At 50.2% G+C, this 23754-nt stretch overlaps 1 protein-coding gene across 3 annotated transcripts in view; it reads right to left on the minus strand.

Moving 5' to 3' along the window:
• Nucleotides 1–1314, minus strand: part of ACTN1 (actinin alpha 1) — a 96422-nt gene extending 95108 nt beyond the window's left edge. For 2 of the 3 annotated variants that reach the window (XM_032344591.1, XM_032344588.1), the window contains exon 1: nucleotides 810–1314. In XM_032344591.1, coding sequence (XP_032200482.1) covers nucleotides 810–914 — 105 coding nt within the window. In that variant the 5' untranslated portion in view covers nucleotides 915–1314. The remainder of the gene's footprint in view (nucleotides 1–809) is intronic. The other variant, XM_032344590.1, reaches the window with a different exon arrangement.
• Between the last annotated feature and the right edge of the window lie 22440 nt (nucleotides 1315–23754).

Here is a 23754-nt window from a genome sequence, read left to right on the forward strand (position 1 = left end):
GACCCCAAATATCCCAGTAAACAACCTCTTGTCCTGGAGCCTGTCAACTCTGATCAAGTTGCCCAAATTCGCCTTCTCCCAGGAATAAGCGGTGTCGGAGGGGCAGGACGCAAACGCAAACCCGTGTCGGCCCGCAGCTGAGTTAAGCAATAAAACGGTTTGCCGTCCTGACCCCGCCCCCACAGCGCTAGCTGGGGAACCGGCTTCTGCCTCCTAGTTTTCTCGGCTCCGGCCCCATTCCAGCAGGTCCACACCTCCAGGCAGACCCAAAGGTGGCTGCCAATCCCCGGGGCGCCCGCTTTCCACCCGGCCTGCGGGCTAGGCTTGGAAGGTGCAGAGTCCCGCGATCCTCGCCCCCCGCAGGTACCCAGCCCAGGGCGGCCCAGGAAGCGCGCTGCCACCGCACGCCATATGGAGAGGCGGCCAGGGGGCGGGGAAGGGAAGGGGGAAAATCGATCCGGAGCAAGCAGCCAGCGGCTCAGCCCCAGACTCCCAAGCACCGCCTCCCACCCCCTGCCCACGCGGGGACCGTGCAGCTGCAGCCGGGTGGCCTGAATCGCGAACCCCAAGGCGACCTGCCCGCCGGCGGCCCCACCTCCCCGCGCTCGGACTCTGCGTTCGCGGGCTCTGGGAAAGGGGCTCTCCCCCTTCCGCCCGCGCCTGTAACCCAACACCCCACCTCGCAGCGGCCGCGCATCCCCCGCCCCCGCTTGTGCGAGCCTGGAGCCCGTTCGGAGCCGGGAGCCGGGAGCGCGGCGGGTGGAGCTGGTTGAGCCGGGGGGTTGCGGCGGGCTGGGGAGGCTGCTGACCTTTCTCTGCTGCTTCTCCCAGGCCGGGTCCAGGAGCAGGTCCCGATCCCAGTCCTCTTCGGGCTGCATGTAGTCGTTGGTTTGCTGGGAATCATAATGGTCCATGATGGTGCGCGCGTGCTACGAGCTGGATTTCTTCCTCCACCTTCTCTCCCCGCGGCGGCTGCTGCTGCTCCTGCCCCGGCGTGGGGAGGGAGTCGGGCTGGGCTGGGCTGGGCTGGGCTGGCGGGGCCGGGCTCGCTCCCCTGCGCCCGGTTCCGCCGCGGCGCTGCTCGCGATAGCTGCTGCCAGAGGAAGCGGCGGCGGCGGCTGAGGCTGGAGCTCGCGGACTGCCTCCTTGGGACCTAATCTCCACGCACAGTGAGCGAGGCGGACACACTAGCGCTGCGGGAGCCGAGGCGGGCGGAGGCGGGGGAAAGGGGCAGAGCCCTCCCGAGGTTCTCCATTGGCCAGGCCGAGTTGCCCAAACTTCCCCCCATCGCCTTTCATTGGGAATTCCTGGCATCCGTCAGCCGGGCCGCCGCGCATATAGGTGGCTGGGCGGGCCCCCTCCCGGCGCGCACGCCCCCGCCCACTCCCCGGGTTCCCACTCCTCCGCCGCTCATGTGACACCAGTTTAAGCCGAACGGGACCGAAGCCGGGGGACGCTTCCCCGAGCGTGAGACCGAGCGGCTGCGCGTCCCGGAGCTCCAGTCGCCACCGGGGACTGGACCCGCTCCGCGTCCGCGGGAAGGCGGCGAACTCGGGCGAGCCGGCCTGAATTTGCCCCCCCCTCCACGCGCGCCAAGCCCCAGGCGGCCAGAGGCTGGAGAAGGGACGCGAGCAAACCCGGAAAGTATTTCATTTGTCCTGCCTAGGGTCCGGAGAAGTCAGCACCCAAGGAAAGGGGGCAGGGAATGCCTGAATGGAAAGGAATTTCCTGGGAATTTCCTGACTCCGTCCCTCCCGCCCCCGCCCGGCCCCGCCCGTCGCGACCTAGCCGACCCCTGCGCTCCGAGAGACCGGGGTCTGACCCGCGAACGGCGTTCGGAGGCCGCAGAACTTTCCCGCCTCGCTACAGGGTCCTTTCTGGCCCGACCTCCGGCCCTAAGGACCGCTCTGCCTAAGGGCTTCCCGGTGGCGCCTACATCGCCCAGCTTCCCGGGATCTCCTGCTGGTCCCCGCTGGCGGGCAAGCAAGATCTACCCTCTTAGGCCCGCAGCACCCTGAAAACTGGAAGGGAGGGCCCTGAGTGGTCTACCTACTACACGCCCCGCCCCCAGCACACACCCCCTGACAGATGGGCAAACTGAGGCTCAAAGGGTTGGGTTGGAAAGGGGATTTTAGCACGTTTTCAGGACTCCAAGGCCAAGCCTGTAACCTCAGGCCTGACAGACAAAGCCTTAATTGTTATTGGAGGAAGAAGGAGGGTAAGATTGGCCAAACACCTCTAACTTCTTGGTGCCTGCCTGGGCTTCCTTCCCTGGGCCTAGTCAGGAGAGTCGAGCTGTGACAGATACTGAGAAGAGGCAGGCTCGACCTCCTGGTGGGCTCCTCTGGGGGATACCTGATAGATCATGCACACAGTAGTGCTTTTATATTTCTGCCCCGAGGACTGGCTGAGCCAACCGGAGATACTCCAGCTTTTCCATCCAGAGGCCAGTGAAGGATTAAAGAGAAGAGTGAATCTCCAGAAAGGACCATGGATTAGGATACTTCGAAAGGCCACAGACGAAAAAGCTGAAGACTGTGCCTCTGTCTCTCAGAACCGCTGGCAGATGCTGTTGTAAGCAGATATCTGGTGTGGCTCCCCACGACATTAGTCAACCTCACATTTATGCAAGTGTTACCGGTCAGTGCCCTGCCTGCCACAGCCCCTGGCTGGGGAAGCCCTGCCTTGGAGCCAGAGAGAGTAGATTCATGGAGTATTTTATACCCATTTCTAAACTATGGCTCTAAACCTAACATAGAGGGTAATATGGTGCTGTAGCCGTTCGCTCACTCAATAAATACTCGCTGAGCCCCATCTGCATGTCCAGGAATGTGCTAGATGTTATGTATACAGAGATGAAAAGACACAATGCCTTCCCCATGCAACCCAGCAGAGACAAGACGCAGAAACAAAAATACAGCACAAGGAGACAGCAGCTCAGACAGGGGAAAGCTCCGACCACTGAGCCCAGCCGGGGAAAGAAGGCTCCGGGTGTAACTTTTTGGAGCAGGTGAAATCCAAGTGGGCCTTCAAAGCAAGTAGTCGGCAAGATGCAAGTGTGGGAGGCTCTTCCAGGCAGAAGGATCAGTCTGAGTACACGGGGGCAGGAAACGGGTATAAAAGGAATGCCTAACATTTCAGCGTGGCTAGACTAGAAATTCAAGGCCAGGAGGGGCAAGAGGTAGGGCCACGGAGGTGGGCAGCTGCCAGCCCATAGGGCCCAGGGCAGGATGGGAAGTGCAGATCTCAGGGGGAACAAGCCTGGACAGAAGCTGAGAGCCAGGTGCAGAGCAGCTGCAGTCAGCCAGGTAGGAACGGTGTCTTGGTCCATTTGGGCCACTGTCACAGAATACTGTAGATCGGGTGGCTTCAACAAGAACACTTACTTCTCACTGTTCCGGAGGTGGGGAGGTCCAAGGTTAGATTCGGTGCTGGTGAGAGCCCGTGGCCTGGTTGCCAGAAGGCATCTTCTGTGTCCTCGTGTGGCGGGACTCTGCCCTCATGCCCTATTCACCCTCCTAACAGCATCACTCTGGGGGTTAGGCTTTGCAACATAGCAACGTTGGCAGGACAGGAACATTCAGTCAATTGCAAACAGAGAAGAGTGGGTAGAAACACTCAGAATATAAAACCGAGAGGACTCAGAGTTTCAGTGTGAGGACAGAGAGGAGTTTTTGCTCTTCTCACCCAGTGCCCCACTGGGGACAGACCATGCACTTCCTGTATGATCTACATAAGCCCTACCTATGAGAAGAGAACTACCTCCACCTTACAGAGAAAAACAGCTAAGGCTCAGGCAGGTAGCTAACTCATGCAAGGTTACACACGAATAACTGACTCCTTAACCCGTGCTTTGGACCCAGTGTTTCTCAGCCCTGGGATAGCTTGACACCCTCCCTGCCAGGGAATATTTGGCAGTGTCTGGAGACATTTCTTAGTTGTCACAATTGGTGGGTCACTACTGGCATACAGCGGATAGAGGCCAGGGATGCCGCTGAACATCTATGAGTGGGACAGGACAGTCTCCCCACAACAAAGAATGATTCAGCCCAAGATATCAACAGTATTAGAGACAAGAACCCCTGCCTTCACTGCCCGTTTTTAGCTGGGATGATCTGGCGAATGGTGGCAGAGTACAACCAACTGAGATAAAGAATTTCAGACTGGGGAGTAGAAGCCTGGATTGAGTTTGAACACATTGAACTTGAAGTGCTCTGAGAACCTTGAGACTCGGTTGTCCAGCAATCAGTCGGCCACAGGGCCCTGAACTCAGAGTAAACAGATCTGGGAGTGAACGGTCTACATACAGTATTGACAACCATGAGACCACCCATGAAGTATGCCTAAGTGGGGCTGGGGAGGGGACCAAGGGTGGAGCTGGGAAAAGCAGCACTTGGAAGGGCCCCTAAAGAACAAGATCCCCCAGGAGACAGAAAGGAGGGGGGAGAGGAAGGGGTCAGCAGGAACACAGAGAGCAGGACAGCATGGTGTCATGAAATTCGAAGGTATCAAGTTTCAAAGTGAGGAGAATCAGCAGCATCAGAGGTATCAGGAAAATAAGGCCTGACAGCATTCTTTGCATGTGATCATTGAAAATTCAGTAGTGTCCTTTGCCTGTGGAATTTTAGTAGTGTGGCCAAAGCTGTGAATTTAAGAGACACTAGGCAGCGAAGAAAGGATATAGAAGGGATAGAAGGGAAAAATATATATATATAGGGCATTCCTGGTGGGGTCCAAAAGAGCAAATTTTTTTTTTTTTTTAGTAGGAGAAACTTGAGCTGTTTGTGGTGTAAAAGGAAAGATTCAGTTGAGAGGAAAAAATTGAAAATGCAAGCAAGAGAAAAGTGAGAGACAGAATAGTTCTTGAGGAGACAGGACCATGGCGATTCAAGAACACAGGCTGAAGGGTGGACCAATAAGAGGAAAGGGGTGGCTTAGTCAGCAGAGCATGCGACTCTTGATCTCAGGGTTGTGAGTTCAAGCCCCATGTTGGGTGGACAGATTATTTAAAAACAAAATCAAAAAAAAAAAAAAAAAGAGGAAAGGCCTTGGTGCTCTGAGAGGGGGGAAGGGTTCCAAGGATGAGCATGGGTGTCCATCAGTGAATGGGAAGAGGGTCAGGGAGTGAGTGAAGCAATACTTGATGATCTTAGTCTTCTCTATAGGGAGGAGGCCCCGAGGGACGGACCGAAGGTGATGGATTGACCAGTCTTTCCTTCCAGGACTCACTAGTGGCCTTCACACTGGTGATACTAGTCCCATACAATAGCGCGTTCTATAGAGAGAACAGAATTATTAAAATGTTAATTTTTTAGGGATACTAAGGTATATGCATATTTATAATATCCATTCTTTTTTTTTTTTTTAAGATTTATTTATTTGACAGAGAGAGATCACAAGTAGGCAGAGAGGCAGGCAGAGAGAGAGGAGAAAGCAGGCCAAGCAGAAAGCCCGATGCGGGGCTTGATCCCAAGACCCAGGGATCACGACCCAAGCCGAAGGCAGAGGCCTCAACCCACTGAACCACCCAGGCGCCCCCATTCTTTTTTTTTCAATTGGAGTATAACATACAGGTGCACTTAACTGGCTCAGTCGGTTGAGCATGTGATTCTTGATCTAGGGGTTGTGATTTCGAGCCCTATACTGGGCATAGAGATGCCTTTAAAAAATAAAATCTTTTTTAAAAATGGGGTAGAACAGGGACGCCTGGGTGGCTCAGTTGGTTAAACAGCTGCCTTCGGCTGAGGTCATGATCCCAGGGCAGGGTCCTGGGATCGAGTCCCACATCGGGCTCCTTGATGGGCAGGGAGCCTGCTTCTCCCTCTGCCTCTGCCTGCCTCTCTGTCTGCCTGTGCTCGCTTGCTCTCTCTCCCTCTGTCTCTGACAAATAAATAAAATCTTTAAAAAAAAAAAAATGGGGTAGAACACATTCTCCAAGGGTGTAATCTTCCGCATACAGCTCAGTGAAATTTCTCCTGGGTTTACCCCCATGAAACTACCACCCACATTAAGATAAAACATTTTCAGCACCTCAGGTTTCTCGTGCCTCCTCCCAACCTATACTACTTGCAATCAACATAGGAAACCATTATTCTGACTTCCTGCTGCCAATAATTGTACGTACTTGTTTCTAAACTTCATATAAATGGGGTCATACAATCTGTACACTTTGGTTTCTGGATTTTTCACTCGATTTCATATCTATGAGAGTTCTTTATCCGGGGGCTTGCATCAGTAGTTAATTTGTTTCTGTTTTTCTGGTTTTGCTGTGTAGTATTCCGCTGTGTAAGTATATCCGAAGTAATTTATTCACTTTGTTATTGATGGGTTTTGCCTTTTTTCCAGTTTGGAGCGACTATGAATAAAGCTGCCTTGAACACTGTTTTGTTTTTTGTTTTTGTTTTTTGTTTAAGTAGGCTCAACATGGAGCCCAACTTGGGGCTTGAACTCACAACCCTGAGATCAAGACCTGAGTAGAGATCAGGAGTCAGATGCTTAACTGACTGAGCCACCCAGGTGCCCCTGCCATGAACATTTTTACATGCATTTTGGTGAACGTATGCATTCGTTTCTCTTGGGTATGTACCTAGGCATGGAATTATTGGGTCATAGGATGGGTCTATGTCTCCTTTTAGTAGATATTGCCAAACACTTTTTCAAATGGGTGGTAAAAATTGGCTCTCCAGCAGCAGGGGTGAGAAATCCATTTGCTCCTCATCCTCCTACCAGGTATTACCAATTTTTTTAAAAATTTCAGCCATTACAGTGGGTGAGGAGTGGGCTCTTTTTAGGGGTTTAATCGTCTATAGGCTTGTCAACCTTTTAACTTCCATTCCTGTGGCTATTCATTTTAATGGCAACTGGTTCTTTTTTCTTTTTTCTTTTTTTTTTAATATTTGACAATTTTAAAAAAGATTGTATTTATTCATTTATTTGACAGACAGAGAGAGATCACAAGTAGGCAGAGAGGTGGAGGGTGGGGGGTGGGTGCGGGGAAGAGGGGAAGCAGACTCCCTACTGAGCAGAGCCCTATGCGGGGCTTGATCCCAGCCTCCATCCCAGGCTCCATCCCAGGACCCTGAGATCATGACCTGAGCCGAAGGCAGAGGCTTAACCCACTGAGCCATCCAGGCGCCCCAATAGCAACTGATTGTTAGCTGCTTGAGCAGCGTCTGGATGGCTCAGTCAGTTAAGCACACAACTTCTGATCTCACCTCAGGTCTTGATCTCAGGCTGTTGAGTTCAAGCCCCATGTTGGGACTTGAGATAAGGGACAACGGCAGGCATATATCGGTTTCCCCAAGTTTAATTCATTCAATATTTAGCAAGTGATTGCTCTATGCCCAGCACCACACCAGATAAAGATGCCAGATGGTCATGTCCCTCTTAGAACAGGCAGTTGGTGCTTAATAAGTATGGCGTGAATGATGGTCTTGGAGGTTGTTTGAGCCCTCACTGGAACTGTTTGTCTGGGCTTGTTTTGGTGGGAAGCTCGAGCATGTCCACTTCATACGACTTTTCAGTTAAAAGTTGAGAAGAAAACAGCCCCTTAAAAACAAAACAAAATCTGGGACGCCTGGGTGGCTCAGTTGGTTAAGCAGCTGCCTTCGGCTCAGGTAATGATCCCAGCGTGCTGGGATCGAGTCCCACATCAGGCTCCTTGCTCCGCAGGGAGCCTGCTTCTCCCTCTGACTCTGCCTTCCACTCTGTCTGCCTGTGCTCGCTCTCACTCACTCTCTCTCTGACAAATAAATAAATAAAATCTTAAAAAAAAAAAAAAAATCCTTGGGGTCATGTGGGCACAGCCAAAATGGAGTGAGGTAAGGTCATGAGAGAAAATGGAAGGATTCATCTTTGAAGCAGTCCTGACCGTTTTCTCTCCAGAGGCTCAGCCTCTGTTGCCCCTTTTCCATTTATCCTCTGCATTTCTCTGGAGGCAACCACAAAGGAACCAGGCTGTGGGCAGAGCTCTTGCCAATCTACAGGTCAGGGGGCAGAAACGGAGGCCCAAGAAGTTTGCTCAAGTCAAGGTGGGGAAGACAACATGCTCCTTCAGGCCCCCCGCAGGCCTCTCCGGAGCTGCTCAAGGAAGGGAGGTCTCCTGACTTGCCAGCAGCAGGCTCTGAGACTAGCCTCACTCACCACCAGCCCTGCAGGCAGCTGTCCCTGCCTCAGTCTGGGGTAATGAGACATCCAGAAAGCCATAGGTGCTTTGCTATTGAAAGAAGCTTGCTCTGGAGTAGATGACCCAGTATCCTTAGAACGAAGGAGGAATTCTCTTGTCTATGAGTTCTGGAAGTACTTACTGGGCACCCACTCAGTGCTAGGCAGCATGCTAGGAGACACACAAAAGAGCCCTATTCCTCCCAAACCTTCTGGTCTAGCTGGGCCCGAATAATGGACTTCTTCCCCTAGCATTTATCATCTAACATATACTCACAGACAGGCACAGGCCAAGAGAATAGAAACGAATTGGACTGCCCCATGAGGTGACATCAAGAATGTAGAGGGCCAGCCCTGTGTCTGGAAGGCAGCAGACCACTTAGATGCCAGAAGTTCCTTTTTCTTCCCCCACTCTGTGTCACTGGCCATGTAAGTCCCCATGGGGAAACACAGAAAAAGTAGGATCTGCAAGATTCTAGAAATTAAAAGTACCGTGGACCTCCCAGCCCAAAGATCTGGGTGTTTCCTTCATTGTGTCCTGAATCTCTATCCCTACCCCACTAATGGTAATAGGGTCCTTCTTGGCTCTTCCTAAGAGAGCTAAGGGCACAGCAGTATCTGCAGAAGGCTAAAAGGAGGGAAGGAAGATCACTGATCTAGCTCAGTTGGTCAGAGACCTTAGTTTTGTTGCCAGTCCCAGCAGCGATCTAATTCATGAACACATTTTCTCCTGACCTCCCTTAGACACCATCTATGACTGAGGTAACTTTCTCTGCTTTCTTGTGTTCTTTGTCCACATTTTCTTTCCTACTGTCCCTGTCTGGTCTCATCCCTTTTCTTTCTCCCACACAGCTTAACACAGGGCCTAGAACACTCTAGGTGGTCCAGCTCAAGTTTTGCTGAATGAAAAATGGCATTAGGCACATTCTAGCTCTGTGCCTCAGTTTCCCTCATCAAGCTGTGAGAGGCCCTGGAAGGCCAGTCCTTTGACATAGTCCATGTAAGCATTTCCTAGGTCTTCTGACCACCAGGGAAGCCAGTGCTGGAGACACGGACGTGGCCATCATGCTCATGTGCCTCAGCCCTCAGCTCCCAGGCCTCACCAGGCCTCTGCCTTCGCCATCTCTGAAAGGTTGCCTATAGGCCAGTTCCTGCCCCTCCCACCACAGGCTGCTCAGGGGAGGAGAGAACACAGTCAGTTTCCCTCTTGCAGGGCTTCTGGTGAAGGACTGGCCCAGAGCAGGCAGAAGTTTTTTTAGTTTCCATGTTCCTCCCAGTTCTCCGGCCTTGGGTGTCAGGGGATGGAACATCTGGCCTCTCTGCTGCCCTCTTTTTCATCTTTTTGCATATATCCCTACCCCGGTGTGCAGAGATAGTCATGCCCAGTGGCTGCCAAACCTTACTCCTCCAGGGAGGGCCATGCGCTCTCCCCTAGTGAGCTCTAACTTCCCCGCAAATACCAGAGCAAAACCCCCACGTCAAGGGCTGGGAAACTCCTGCTGAGTAGACACTCCCCTGCCCCATTTTAGGACCTGGTGGGCCAGCTGTGGGGCTGGGGAGTGAGTTGCTGCAGGGGAACTCGATTAACCTCAGCTTCCCCCTCTTAGCAGCTGAATCCCACTGGTCTTCAGAAACTCAATCCTGGAGGCCTGCCCAGAGCACTTCCTAGAAGTGAAAGAATGTCTCCCCGGTGGGGGGAGGGGGGGGCGGCACCTGGCTGGCTCAGTCAGGGGCATGCGACTATTGATCTTGGGGTCATGAGTTTGAGTCCCATGTTGTGGGTAGAGATGACGTAAATAAAACCATTTAAAAGAAAAAAGAGTATCTTCTGGAGGACAGGTATCCTTATCTGGCTGGCAGGATAACATCAAAGAAAGATCCTTGGGATCTGAGGACCTGTGCTCCCTCGGTCGGTTTAGTGCCCTGCACAGTAAGAGCTTGGTGGTCCTTAAGCCCTGAGCCCTGTCCCAAGAACATCTTTCTCAGGCTCCTTCTCTCTGCCACCCATGACAAGAAGGACTGAGTCTTCTGAAACCCGGCTTCTCTCAGTCTTGAACATAAGCACGGCCCTCTAGAAAGGATACAAATTCTCACAAAGTTACTTAATTTTTGTTTTAATGTTTCTCAAATGTTGACGAACCTCCGTACAAACTTCTTGAGGTTTTAGGTTACAAGTAAAATCAAAACAAGCTTACAAATCCCTGTTCACCTGAAACCATTAAGCCAGTTAAGACTCAAAGTAGCCAGGTTAATTTGAAGGTGACTGTTGCTACTTGCTGAAAGGAAGCTGGGGGCTCCCAGCGCTGACTGCGATCCAGCAGGTGCCGGGCAATGACTCAGTTCTCCCGCTCCGTTCTCCATCAGAACCACCACTCATCAGAGCACCATTTAACCTTCACTTGGTGGGAACACACTGTAATGCGTTAAGTTCCCCTCTGCCGCGTTCTCATTAGCACGCAACAATTAAAGGAATTTGGCGTTTGGGGTTTTTTTTAAGTTCTTTTTCATCTTTTTGCCAACAGGATCCTTCTCTCAAGTTTCAGTATCCTGGGGTGGGGGATGGGCAAGATAGGGGGAGGGGAGGAAGAAGAGGTGCACTCATTCAGTTATAAAATAAATAAATCACAGGGATGAAAAGTCCAGTGTAGGGAATAGAGTCAATAATATTGTCATAACTTTGTGTGGTGACAGATGGTAGCTCCACTTATCATGGTGAGTACACAGTAACGGAGGGAATTGTCTAGTTGCTATGTCAGATACCTGAAGCTAATATGAGGTTATATGTAAACTATGTTTCAGTGAAAATTTTTTTAAATTTTGGGGTGCCTTTCAGCCTTGGTCGGCAGAGTGTGCTGCTCTTGATCTCAGGGTCATGAGTTTGGAGCCCACGTTGGGGGGTAGAATTTACTTAGAAAGAAAAAAAAATGTAAGATTTTATTTATTTGACAGAGAGAGACAGAGCACAAGCAGGGGGAGCAGCAGAGGGAGAGGGGGAAGCAGGATCTCTGCTCATGCAGGGCTCGATCCCAGACCCGAGCTGAAGGCAGATGCTTAACCTACTAAGCCACACAGGTGCCTGGAAAAAATTTCTTTTACTCTAAAAACAGTTTCAATGGGGGCGCCTGGGTGGCTCAGTAGGTTAAAGCCTCTGCCTTTGGCCGGGGTTCTGGGATCAAGCCCCACATCGGGCTCTCTGCTCAGCCGGGAGCTTGCTTCCTTCCTCCTCTCTCTCTCAGCCTGCCTCTGCCTGCGTGTGATCTCTGTCAAATAAATAAATAAAATCTTTAAAAAAAAAAGTTTCAATATCCTTATCTATAAAAGAAGTATCACCAGGGCACCCGGGTGGCTCAGTTGGTTAGGTGTGTGATTCTTTTTTTTTTTTTTTAAGATTTTATTTATTTATTTGACAGAGATCATAACTAGGCAGAGCAATAGGCAGAGAGAGAGGGGGAAGCAAGCTCCCCACCAAGCAGAGAGTCCGATGCGGAGCTCGATCCTAGGACCCTGAGATCATGACCTGAGCCGAAGGCAGAAGCTTTAACCCACTGAGCCACCCAGGTGCCCCTAGGTGTCTGATTCTTGACTGCAGCTCAGGCCATGATCTCCAGGCTGGATGGATGGCTCCCCACCTCGGGCTCCACCTCACCAGGGAGTCTGCTCCAGATTCTTTCCTTCTGTGTAGCAGCTCCCCGCCACGCACAACCTCTCTCTGTCTCAAATAAATAAATAAGTCTTTAAAAAAAGAGAGAGAGAAAGAGAGGGAAGGAGAATCACCTTGATTCTACCTACTTCACAGGATGACTGTGAACATTCATTCATTCATCCTATCATTATTTATTGAGTACCTACTATGTTCTAGGCACACAGGGTATAGCAGTGACCAAAATGGACAAAAATCCCTGCCCTGTGGAGCTGACATTCCAGCAGGGGAGACTGATAATAAGATAAATGAAGAAAACAATATGATAGTATGAAGAAAAAAAGACAATCAGGGAAGGGAACAGCTTATGGGGATCTGATAAGTGGGGTTTTCGATATCACCAAGCAATTCCCTGACACCAGCAGGTGTCCAACAACTCAACTCCTTTACGATCCTACCTGGTGCCAGCATCGGGCCCCACTGGTTAAGTTCCCACACCTGCAAGATTTCAGATGCTAATCCCAAGTCCAGGATGTCACCTCGATTTTGGACTGAATGGCTCTAGATTCCAGGTTCCCACAGCCCCCTCCATGGGTTCGATTAATTTGCCAAAGTGGTTCAGATAATTCAGACACGTTTTACTTACTTGATGATTGGTTTATTATAAAAGGATATTGTTCAGAAGCAGCCAGAAGGAAGTGATGCCTATGGGGACAGGGAGTCATTCTCCTGGGTTCTCCACATGTTCACCAACCCAGAGACTTTCCAAACCCCATCCTTTTTTGGGGTTTTATGGGGGATTCATTACATAGGCATGACTGATTAAATCATTGCCCACTGGCAATTGATCTAACCTCCGATCCTTCTCCTCTACCTGAAGGTCAGGGGATGAGACTGAAGGGTCTATCCCTTCCAGCACATGGTTGGCTACTCCCACTCCCTCTACTTCCCCCCTCTCCCCCTCCCCCACAACCAGCACCACTCAGTGCTTTCCAAAAATCACCTCATTTACATAAACCCAGGTGTTATTGAAAGGAATTCAATAAGAGCAACTTTGTTGGTCTTATCACACAGGAAATTGAAGGGTTTTAGGAACTTTGTGCCAGAAATGGACACAAAGACCAAATATATATTTCTTATTATAAATCACAGTATCAGGGTACCTGGCAGGCTCTGTCAGAAAAGCATGTAATGCTTGACCTCAGGGTCATGAGTTCAAGCCCCACTTTGGGTATAAAGATTACTTAAAAAAAAAAAACTTAAAAAAGTCACAATATCTCAGTGGAGAAGTAGAGGGAGGTGACATTTTTAAAGTGGCATGTTCAGGGTGGCTCGATGACTCAGTCATTAAGCATCTGCCTTCAGCTCAGGCCATGATCCCAGGATCCTGGGATCGAGCCCTGCATTGGGCTCCCTGCTCTGCGGGGAGCCTGCTTCTGCCTCCCCTGCTCCTCCTGCTTGTATTCCCTCTCTGGCTGTGTCTCTCCCTGTCAAATAAATAAAATCCTCTAAAAAAAATAATAAAATAAAGTAAAATAAAATGGTGTATTCGGGGGAAATTTCACTGAGTAACATTTAAGACCTAAAGGAGATGGATGAAGGTAAAGTATGTGAGGAACAACCAGGAGATCAGGTGTCTATTGTGGAGTAACACAGAGCAGACACACACACACACACACACACACACACACACACACACACACACACACACACTCGCCCACACAAGTACAATGCAAACGTGGGTATAATAGATACCCATTGTTTCACTGCCCAGCAACCATTTCCCCTCCAGGCAACTCAACCCTGATTTTCCTCTAGGGAGGCACCTCCCTTGCCCCAGGCCCCATCCTGCTGGTAGGGTGGCCCCACCCCTAATGATGGCAAATGACTGGGCCTGGCCAATCAGAGCACAATAATTGGTTTAGAATGAGCATGGGACCCAATCAGAATGAAAGACACACCCTTGGGACAGAGACACACAGACTTTTCCCCTGGAGATCTTAACCCCAAGGATGACCCGGCGCCTGGAGCTCTCAGGAGCCAACACTGGAGAACCTGAAAAAAAGCCGATGCAGAGGAAGCCAGATCTAAGGGCTAAAAGAAACTACATCCTGGAGACATATTTTGATCCCGTGCATCAAGTCGTACCTACTTCAGAATTTCTCAGTTCATGTGCGCCGATTAATTGCCTGTTCTGTTGGGTTGCATACGCTGGTGGGTTACCTGACGCCGCACAAACCAACGAACTACGGCAAGATGCGGTAACTGACATCTCCCATCCCATACTTCCCATAGGTCAGGGATTTGGAGGTGCTCTTAGCTGAGCAGTTCTGGCTCAGAGTCCCTCCAAGGAGTTCAGTCTGGGTATTACCAAGGACTCTGAAGGCCTGACTGGGCCAGGCCTGAAGGATATGCTTTCCCAGGGGCTACCGGTGTGGCCAGTGGTGGGAGCCCTCTGCTCCTTGTCCCGTGGGCTCTCCAGAGGCTGACTGAGTGTCCTCACAGCATGGCAGTTGACACCCCCATCCCTAGATGTCCAAGGGAGCAATGAGGAGTACCTTTTGAGTCGGTCTCTCAAGTGCAGGTGGTGACGTCCGTTTACTCTGCCGGTTAGAAGTGAGTTGTGACTAGAAGTGAGTTGTGACGTTAAGCCTCAAGGGGAGGGACATCCTTCTCAAAGGAAGAAGGAAGATCAAAGAACTTGTGGACATATCTGAAAACCAGCGCTCCTACTCTGATTTCGGTTTTCCTTCACTGGCAACCAACAGCGTGCTGACAGTTACTCAGGAGTTTATCACTATTGTATTATTGCTGTTATAACATGGCTCTTGGCAAAACAAAAAACCAGCAGCCAGTGAAGGGCTAACAAAGTACATCTTAAAAAGGCCAGTTTGACCCTGTCCTACCTAAGCTCAAAAACCTCCAATCGCCCTCATTGCCCAAAAGGTCAGTTTTCTCTATGGGGCACAAGGCCACCAGGGCTTGTTCCCAGAGCCCTTGTCCCTGCTCTCCCACAAGCTCCCTGCTTCAGACTTGTCACGCTGCTCGCTCTTCTCTGAATACGCCGTATTTCCACATCTTCATGCCCTGGTCCGTGCCATTCTGCCCAACTTCTCCCTGTAAAGCTCGGCTCAAAAGCCAGTTCAAATGTCACCTCTCCTGTAAAGATTCTCTGATTTCACCTCAGAATTGATACTACTTTACTGATGCCTCCTGAGCATCGGGTCCTTCGTATTTATGAGGTCCAAATCGCAAATCCATGACCCTGAATATACGTGCTATTTATATCATCCCCATGCGCAAGCAAGCAGATCCAGGCCCTCTCAAGAGGTTGAGGAACTTGTGGCAGTCGTCCCTCGGGTAAGTGGCAGAGCCCGCGTTGGCTAGTGAGTCCTTCCTCGGCTCCCAAACACTGTGGTCATGTATACTGCGAACAATTATTAACGAATCTGTCTCCCCTGAGAGACCAAGTACTTCTTGGGGGCCAGGCCCTCATCTTATGTAGCCTCCTTTATTGGAGCCCTTCCTGTATGTGTGAGGCCCAATGATGAATGTTGCCCATTTTCCAGATGAGGAAATCAAGGCTCAGAAGAATTAAATGACCAAGGTCTGACTCCGACCTCCGTGTCCTCATCCCCCACATGGAACCGTGCATAAGAAGCAGCAGGGGCTCAATATGTATTTGCTGGAAAGCCTGACTGGAGCGAGTGGGACGGGGATGGGGATGGCGCCATGCTCCCCATCCCCCACCACCTCCAGCTGGAGGCTTCAAGGTTGCTGTTTATTTGCCTCTGGTGGGGCGGGGTAGCTACAGGCAGGTGGAGTGGAAATACTTCAGCTCTGGGCCTGGCTCGTCCTCTATCTAACTCGGTGACCTTGGGTGGGTTTTTGCAACGCCAGGTGGGATTTGAGATGACTCCAGATAAAAGGGGCAGCCCAGACTCCTGTGGCTCTAGCAGCTGCTCAGGAAGCCGGAGCCCGGGGTCCTTCTACAGCAGGCAAGTTGCGTGCTCTGCTACCCCAGGTGGGCCTCTCCCCCGACTGGGCAAGTGCCCACTTCCCATCAGGACCCCACCCGGAGTCCTCACGGAAGAAGCGGAGATGAGCTTTCACTCCTTGTGCCTTACCTTGAATGGGCTCAGGGTCCATTTTAGCCACCCTCCTTGCCCGGGACGCAGAGATTAACTCCATCTGGAGTTTCTCACAGACCTTGCAGCTGGCCAGCTGAAACGTGTCTGGATCAACAACAAACTTCATCAGCTCATTTCCGCCTCCAGCCCTCACTAAATGGATTAGGCAACGGGAGCTCTGGGGTTGACCTTTGCAGCATCCATTGTCATGGCTGTGATTGCCGACAGAAAGAATAGCCTGGACGATAATTCGTGGTTAATGGTCCTTTAACCAGAGGGCTGGAGGGTTCTGGGAACATTATTTCAGGGCTCTCTTGGCAGGTCCTCCACAAGCCTTTTCTTCAAACCCTCTTTCATGCTCCTGCCTTCTGGAAAGCCTTCCTCCACCTTCCCTAACTTCACTGTGGCATAGTTTATGACCCCGCTTCCGGGTTCCAGCCTTGAGCAGAAGCCTCACAGAGAACACTGTCCAGGCCTCACCTCACCGATCTTCTCCCACCTCCGTCCGCCAGCCCGAGCCATCCCCTTCACCGACCTGTTTCCCTGGATGTTCAGAAGGAAGAAGAATTGATGTGCTGAAGTGTTTTTGACTAGAGATAGGGAAAGTACCTGGGCAAATACAATCTTATGGTTGGTATATGGCTTGCTGGTTGTCGGTGACCCCTGTTCCTGGCTGGCCAGAGGCTAAGTTGTCTGCGAATACAAGCTGTTCTTGCAGAATTGTTACCATAATGTGCACATCAATTTGGCTGTTGGGTGTTGCTATTGGTTTCTTTCCTCTCCTTTTTTCTTCCTTTCTTTCCTTTCTTTCTACCATCAAAAAGAATACATTTGCTCTAGCACAAAAATTACCCAACCTATGGCCAAGAAGTAGCTCATCTACTGCCTAGATTTTGGAAAAACACAGTGGGTCAAAATGTATGGCCGAACACCTTTCCCTGAGTTGTTTTGGAAATAAACCTTCAGGAAGGAGGAGACTGTCTGGAGTGAGAAAGGAATGTGTAAAGAGGTGGGGAAAGGCATGGAGATTAGGCACAGTCTCCAGGAAATACAAGCCTGCTCTCCAAAACAATGCTGTGGCTTGACAACCAAATGGAATCATGTGGGTCCTGAAATATTTCCAACTGTTTAAAAAAGGAAGTGACTGCACCAATGAAGGCCAGCAAGTGTGTTTTAACTCCCCCAGGAATATCGACTTGGCTTTGAAAGAAGCAGGGAAGAATCGCAGAGCCTAGATCCAGGCACATCCGGGCCCAGGTGGGCAGAGGGATGGAGGCGGGGCATCCACAGACACAAGGTGCGCCAGATGCGCAGGCGCAGATCCGAAGGAAGGAAGGAGGGGAGCAGAGCTGGAGTAAGCGGGATCCAGCTGGTGCTGCTGGAGAGGGCAGGGCAGCGTACACCTGAGTGTGGGGGTTGGGGAGGGCGGCCCTTTTCTCCATCTGTAAAATGGGAATATTAGCAATATCTGTGAGGCAAGGTCGGGAAGACTGGAGAAACAGAACCAATAGGATATATATGGAGAGAGAGACTTATTATAAGGAATTGTCTAACCTGATAGCAGAGGCGGGCAAGTCCCAGCATCCCCAGGATAAGCTGGTAAGCTGGAGACTCGGGAGAGCCAAATGGTTAGTTCTGGTCGAGTCTGAATGTCTGAGAAGCAGGGGAGCAGATACTGCAGTCCCAGTGCTCAGGTCCACAGGCTCAGGACCCAGAAAAAGCCAGTATTTCGGTTCAGCCCAAGTCCAAAGGCAGGAAGAAGGCTGACAAACCAGTTCAAAGGCCATCAGACAGGATGAATTCTTCCTTACTTAGGTCAGAGTCAGTCTTTTTGTTCTAGGCTGACCTTCAACTGATTGGTTGAGGCCCACCCACATTAAGGAGAGCAATCTGCTTCACTCCATCTACTGATTTCAATGTTAATCTCCTCCAGAACCACCCAGCATAATATCTGACCAAACATCTGGGCATGAGTGGTTCAGTCAAGTAAACACATAACATTAACTATCACACAAGGTCATCTGGATGGCACAGCACGTAAAATCACTGTGTCCATGGAAGCAGTTCATTTGTAGTCATGTAAACAGATGGCTGGCATTTGATTAACTGCTACAATTGTGTCTTGCTCTTGGCCTGAAATTCCCTCCTGTCGTTGTCCTTGACTTGAGGGAAGGGAGTAGAGAGAGCCAGGGAAGGGAAATGGCCAAAAGGCCATTTCAGCTGCAGAGAGCTGACAGAGAGCTGGGACCAGAACATCCTGGGAGACTTTGGGCTTAAGAAAAAAAGACCACTGGGGAGGCTGAAATAGAGGGGCTACAGAGGGAGGGGCCATGGAGGCCAGGCCTGGCGGGTGGGCAGGCTCCCAGAGGAGCCTTGGGGGAGGCAACCCCCACCCATCCGTGCCTTGGTTCCTTTAGGCCCTTTATTCCTATCAGGCTCAGGTCCAGGGCCAGGAGGTCAGCCCTTCCTCATGTCCCAAACTGAAGGTTATGGGCACTGATGCAACAATTAATCCCTGTAAGGCTAGGTTAAATTAAATTAGAGAAGGACTCAAAATCTTATCAGAAGAAAGGTAGTGACAGGAGCTTCCTTTGGCCTTCAGAATTCTAGAGGAAGTGGCGAGGGGTGCCTGCCTGCCTTCATCCCTGGGAGGTGAGATCTCACTGGAAATGTGAATTTCTTACCCTATTACAACAGAGCTTACTTCATAGTTCCAGAGGAATCAACCTCTAACCATCCCGTGTGATAAGAGAATGTCTGCAAACACAGGCCTCTCCTGGTTCTGGACCCCGACCGTGTCACTAGGGCTATACCCTCATGTGGGGGCTGAGCAGAGTCAGAACCCAGGAGCACTTGAGCACTGCCTGTCTTCTGCATTCCAGCAATCCAGACAGCACATCCCACACGGAGGCCTTCCAAACAAGGGATCCAGCATTGCTGGGGCTGATAAGCACGTTGCAGACTGTTTCTCCCTCGCCGTCCCTACTGGGACCCCAAGCACAGGGAACTCTTGTGGGTCAAGGAGGGTGGGCGTGTCCAGAGGAAGCTAGGGGCAGTTGGTGGGTGACTTGAAGCCCAGCTCTGGGGCATGGTTCCTGGGCCGCCTTGGGCTAGGAGTTACTGAGCTGCTCCGGGTTTAAATTGTCCTTTCTTCTTAACACAGTGGTTCTCAACCCTATGTTAAAGTCACTTGATAAACTTGAAAAAAGCAACGATACTTTTATCCATCCAGCTGTTGGAAAAAGCTGACTCTCTGGACATTGTAGGTTAGAGACGTAATGTGCATGTTCATCTTTTCCATCTGCTGCTTCTAACCTAGATAACCGAGCTTGTTAGGACAGAGTGTGGTGTGGAGAATGGTGGTGATGAAGCCGAGTCTGTGGCTCCAGGATTCAAACTAGAGCCCTGGGAGCAAATCACAAGGAGGCAGATTTTGGTTCAGACCAGAAAGAAATATCTAACCATTCCTGAAACGCCTCTTCTGGAATCGCCTTCATGACCAGACTATGAACCCCACAAGATGATCAGTCTTGTGTAAATTTATACTGAACATGCCTAATTTTGCCAAGTTGGATGTATTACCTAGATTACTAGACTTGGCTCCAAATAGCTTTCGGCTGTTTAAAAAAGAAAAAAAAATCAAGTCCATTCCCGAGAGTTATTGAACTGCCACTTCCTGCAAGTTCCTTACCCTCTCTGAGCATCCCTGGCTTGTCCTGAAGATGGCTGGGGGCTGGGATGATTGTCCACATGCCTCCCAGGGGGGAGATTTCAACGACATAGTGAAGGAATGTGAAAGTTCCTGATTCCCGGGTATGAACCTGAGTGAAGGTGAACCCTCACATCAGCAGTGAGGATCTGGAAGGACAGCAGTCATTCGAAGTTCTCAAGGTCATTCTGACCTTGGAGTGGAGAGCTGTGGGCCAGCGTTTGACTCCCAGTCTTATCATCCACAAAGGTCCCATGGCTTGATCTCGCTAAACGCCAGTTTTTTTCATCTGGTAATGGGACTATGAGGGTCCAATGAGAAATACCCAGAAGTTTCTAGCACAGAGCCTAACACTTGGTAAAGGCTCCAAAAATGCTGATCCCTTGCTATTATAATCACCTGGGATACAAATGTGTGGCTCACTGAGGTGACTGTGTCGTAGGGGATGACACTTCGGTGGATGTTTAAGTCTGGAAGGTTCGTTATGAAGGCAGTCCCTTCTGTGGTCACAGCTTATGGATAGGCTGGTTGAATTCCATTCAAATTCAAGTCCCAGGTCCTTGGCTCAGGAGCTCCACTCCCACAGAGCACGTCTGGGCGTGAGAACAGAAGCCAAGGCAAGTGTTTGCTTTGGAACAAGGAAGGGACATGGATGGATTCCTGGAGGCGCTCGCCATTTCAGAGCAAGGAGTCATCTGTTTCTCATAAGATGGAATCCATCTTTCTAAACTCTCTGGGATGGCTCCTTACTTGTCGGCCACAGACCCTGTGGGTTCAGAGAGCAGCTGAAGTAGGACCAGGGCCTCCCACAGCCAGGCCCAGACTTTTTGAAAATGGACTTGACTTTCTTTGGAGTCTTTAAAGTTTCGTCTAAAAGCATTTCCAAGTTGCCCCCATCCTCTCCTCCATAACTAGACCTGTCGGGCTGGGGGATTTCAGTGGGGAAGGGGTCCTGAGTCACTGGCTCTGGAAAATTCTGCCATCGAACTAATTCAAATTCCTGAGAACACTTTAACCTCTCTTGTCCCCTCCTGTGGGTGGGATTCAGGAAACTGCTGTCTTGAGGCACCTGAATGTATGTATGGGCCTGGTTGCAGGAATCCCCACACAGAGCTGTGCCTCCCACAGACCCTGCCATCATTCACAAGGGAAGGGTGCTTTCCCCGGGGGGTGGGGGGGTGGGGGGTTCTCTCCATTGAACTCTCAGGCTCATGTTCTGTTCCATGCACCACCATTTCATTAAACTTTCCTCTTTAAAAAAAAAAAAAACAACGCACTTGCAGCTCAGAGGTCTGTTTTCACTTTATTTATTTATTTATTTATTTATCTTTTGTTGTTGTGACTAGAGTCAAGGCATAGATGAAGTGAGGCGCGAGGGCCCTACTACTGGATGCCCATAGTCCCAAATCTTTCTTCCCTGTTTCATGGCGCCAAGGGGACCGTTCACAGTAAATGCGGAGGGCTCCCTCCCCTCCCCCACTCCCACGGTCCCCTCCCACAGGACAGAGGCAGCTAGGGGCCAAGGAAGGGAGAAGGTGCAGCTGCCAAGGCTTGTTTCAAGTGGAAGGTGGACGGCAGAAGCCCTCAGTCCCAGTTGCTCAACAGCCCCAAACTCCTGCCCGGGATGTACATGGAAGGCACCAGAAGTGTGGACAGACGGAACTCAGAAGAACTGCTGCTTAATAAGATTATGTGCCTCCTTCCCTGGGGAGCTACTGACCTCATTGTCACGCCCCAGGGGTCCACAGGAAGGGCCGGTCAGGTAGTCTCCCTGCCTTTGCCAAGAATGAGCATCTTGCTAAGGGAGGGAAAGGAGCAAACACGTAGTGAGCTCTTTCCGTGAGCCGACACTGAGCACCACATCTGACACCCATTCTCTCTCTCTCATTCAGTCTTCACCGCAACCATGTAAACCGAGTGTCATTACTCCAGAGGAGGGGAAACTGAGGCTCAGTCTGTATGTTCATGAGGCCAGTCTAGGCTGCGCCGAGGTAACAGACGGTCCCGGGAATCTCAGTGGTTTTATGTAGCTCAAGTCCATTTCCCAATTTCATAGCAGCTCTCCGTGCAGTGACTCAGTGATCTCAGTGGCCTTGACCCTTCTGCACACCGTGTCCACGCCAGGACTCCTTCCACAATCACCGGGGCAGGGCAGGAGGGAGCCTGGAGAACCAGGCCCACGGGGTTCACTCTGCCTGGAAATGATCTAGTCCCATGGCCCCACCCAGCCGCCAGCGAGCTGCATCTTGACACTCCTGGGAGAGGAGGAGGCCCAGAGAGTGGGGACCCTAGAGCACATGGAGTTTCATGACTCACAGGTAGTAAATGGCAGAACGAAAACGTAAAGTGCCCCACAGCTCAAGAAAACCGAAACGAGGGAGGTGAAAAGACTTGACATGCTCAGAGCTCGTCCCTGAAATACTCAGACTAGAACTCAGTTCTTCCACAGCCTAATCTGAAGCTCTTCCCAACACGTAAAAGTCTCTGGAAAAGATCACCTTTTCGGGGAGCCTGGGTGGCTCAGTGGGTTAAAGCCTCTGCCTTCAGCTCAGGTCATGATCCCAGGATGCTGGAATGGAGCTCCGTGTTGGGCTCTCTGCTCAGCAGGGAGCCTGCTTCCTCCTCCTCTCTCTCTGCCTGCCTCTCTGCCTACTTGAGATCTCTGTCAAATAAATAAATAAAATATTTTAAAAAAAAAAAAATCACCTTTTCCCCTTAAATCATCTCCTCTCTACCTCCTCCCTAATGCCTCAGATCCCACCATCAGGACTTGGTGCCTTCGTGGGGCCCTTCTCTGGGGGAAGTCATTGTCAACGCATACAAAACCACTGAAGTGTCACATTGTGTAGCCAAGAACATTCCAGACAGAATTAAGAGAATGGAGAGATCAGGGTGAATGGGAGAGTCCAGGAAGGCTGCACTGAGAAGCCGCTGGCTTTGGTGAGATGTGATTAAAGGGGGAGTTCATTCCCAGCGAAAATTCCTTCCTAATTCTCGTTCCTCCTCCATTCTATTCTACTGTGCTTAAAAGTCTGCATAGAGGTGCCTGGATGGTTTGGTCATTGGGCATCTGACTCTTGCTTTTGTCTCAGGTCATGATCTCAGGATCCTGGGATCAAACCCTGCGTTGGGCTCCTTGCTCAACCGGGAGTCTGCTTGTCCCTCTGCCCCTCCCCTCTTCATGCGCGTGCACACACGCACATGCTCTCTCTCAAATAAAATCTTAAAAAGCAAAGAAGATTCTCTCTCTTTCCCTCTCCCTCTGCTCCTTCCCCCTTGAATGAATGAATGAATGAATAAATAAATATTTTTTAAAAATAAAATCTACAGAGTGCCTTTCATTTACCATTTTATTTAATTTCCTGAACAATTCTATTAGGGAATTGAGAGGTTAGTCAGATCTTTCTTCCCATTTGACAAAATACTGAAACCTACAAGAGTATAAAGTGGCTTAGAGCGAATCAGAGCCTAAACCTGAATAAAGAAGCAAAACTATTAAAAAGGAATAATCATCAATCTTTGTGTGTATGTAGGGAAACTTTCATATTCAGAACTACCTGGTGGTGTATAAATTAATACACTTTATAAAAATCAAGTTTTTGGTACGAAATATTTCATACTAATAACAGAATTTATATAACACATATATAATATTTAGAATAATAAAACACTCTATCTACCACCTTGCTTATGACCAATGTTTTAAAACATTAGGTCACTTTAAGTTTTACAAATGATATATACCAAAATATTTAGCCAAAATTCAAATCATGCAGAAGATGGAAACTTTAAAGCCCCCTTTCTCATCATGTCAACCTCTACATCCCACACCCCAGGAATAACAACTGTTAGCACCTGGACCCGTGAGCTCTATATGTTCATTCTGGAAAACAAGCCAGCCATATACACATATGTGTGTGTATCAAAAGTCATTTTAAAAACATCTGTAACAGGAAGCCAAAGATAGTTCAGTCTGTTGAGCATCCCCTTGGTCATGAGACCAAGCCCTGCGTGGGACTCTGTGCTGGGCATGTGTGCAATCTGCTTAAGATTTCCTCTCTGCCCCCTGGGGATAAAAATATATTATATGTTTATTAAAAAATTTAAAAAAG

The sequence above is a fragment of the Mustela erminea genome, chromosome 5 (genome assembly GCF_009829155.1).
Source record: "Mustela erminea isolate mMusErm1 chromosome 5, mMusErm1.Pri, whole genome shotgun sequence".
In the NCBI taxonomy this organism is placed as follows: domain Eukaryota; kingdom Metazoa; phylum Chordata; class Mammalia; order Carnivora; family Mustelidae; genus Mustela; species Mustela erminea.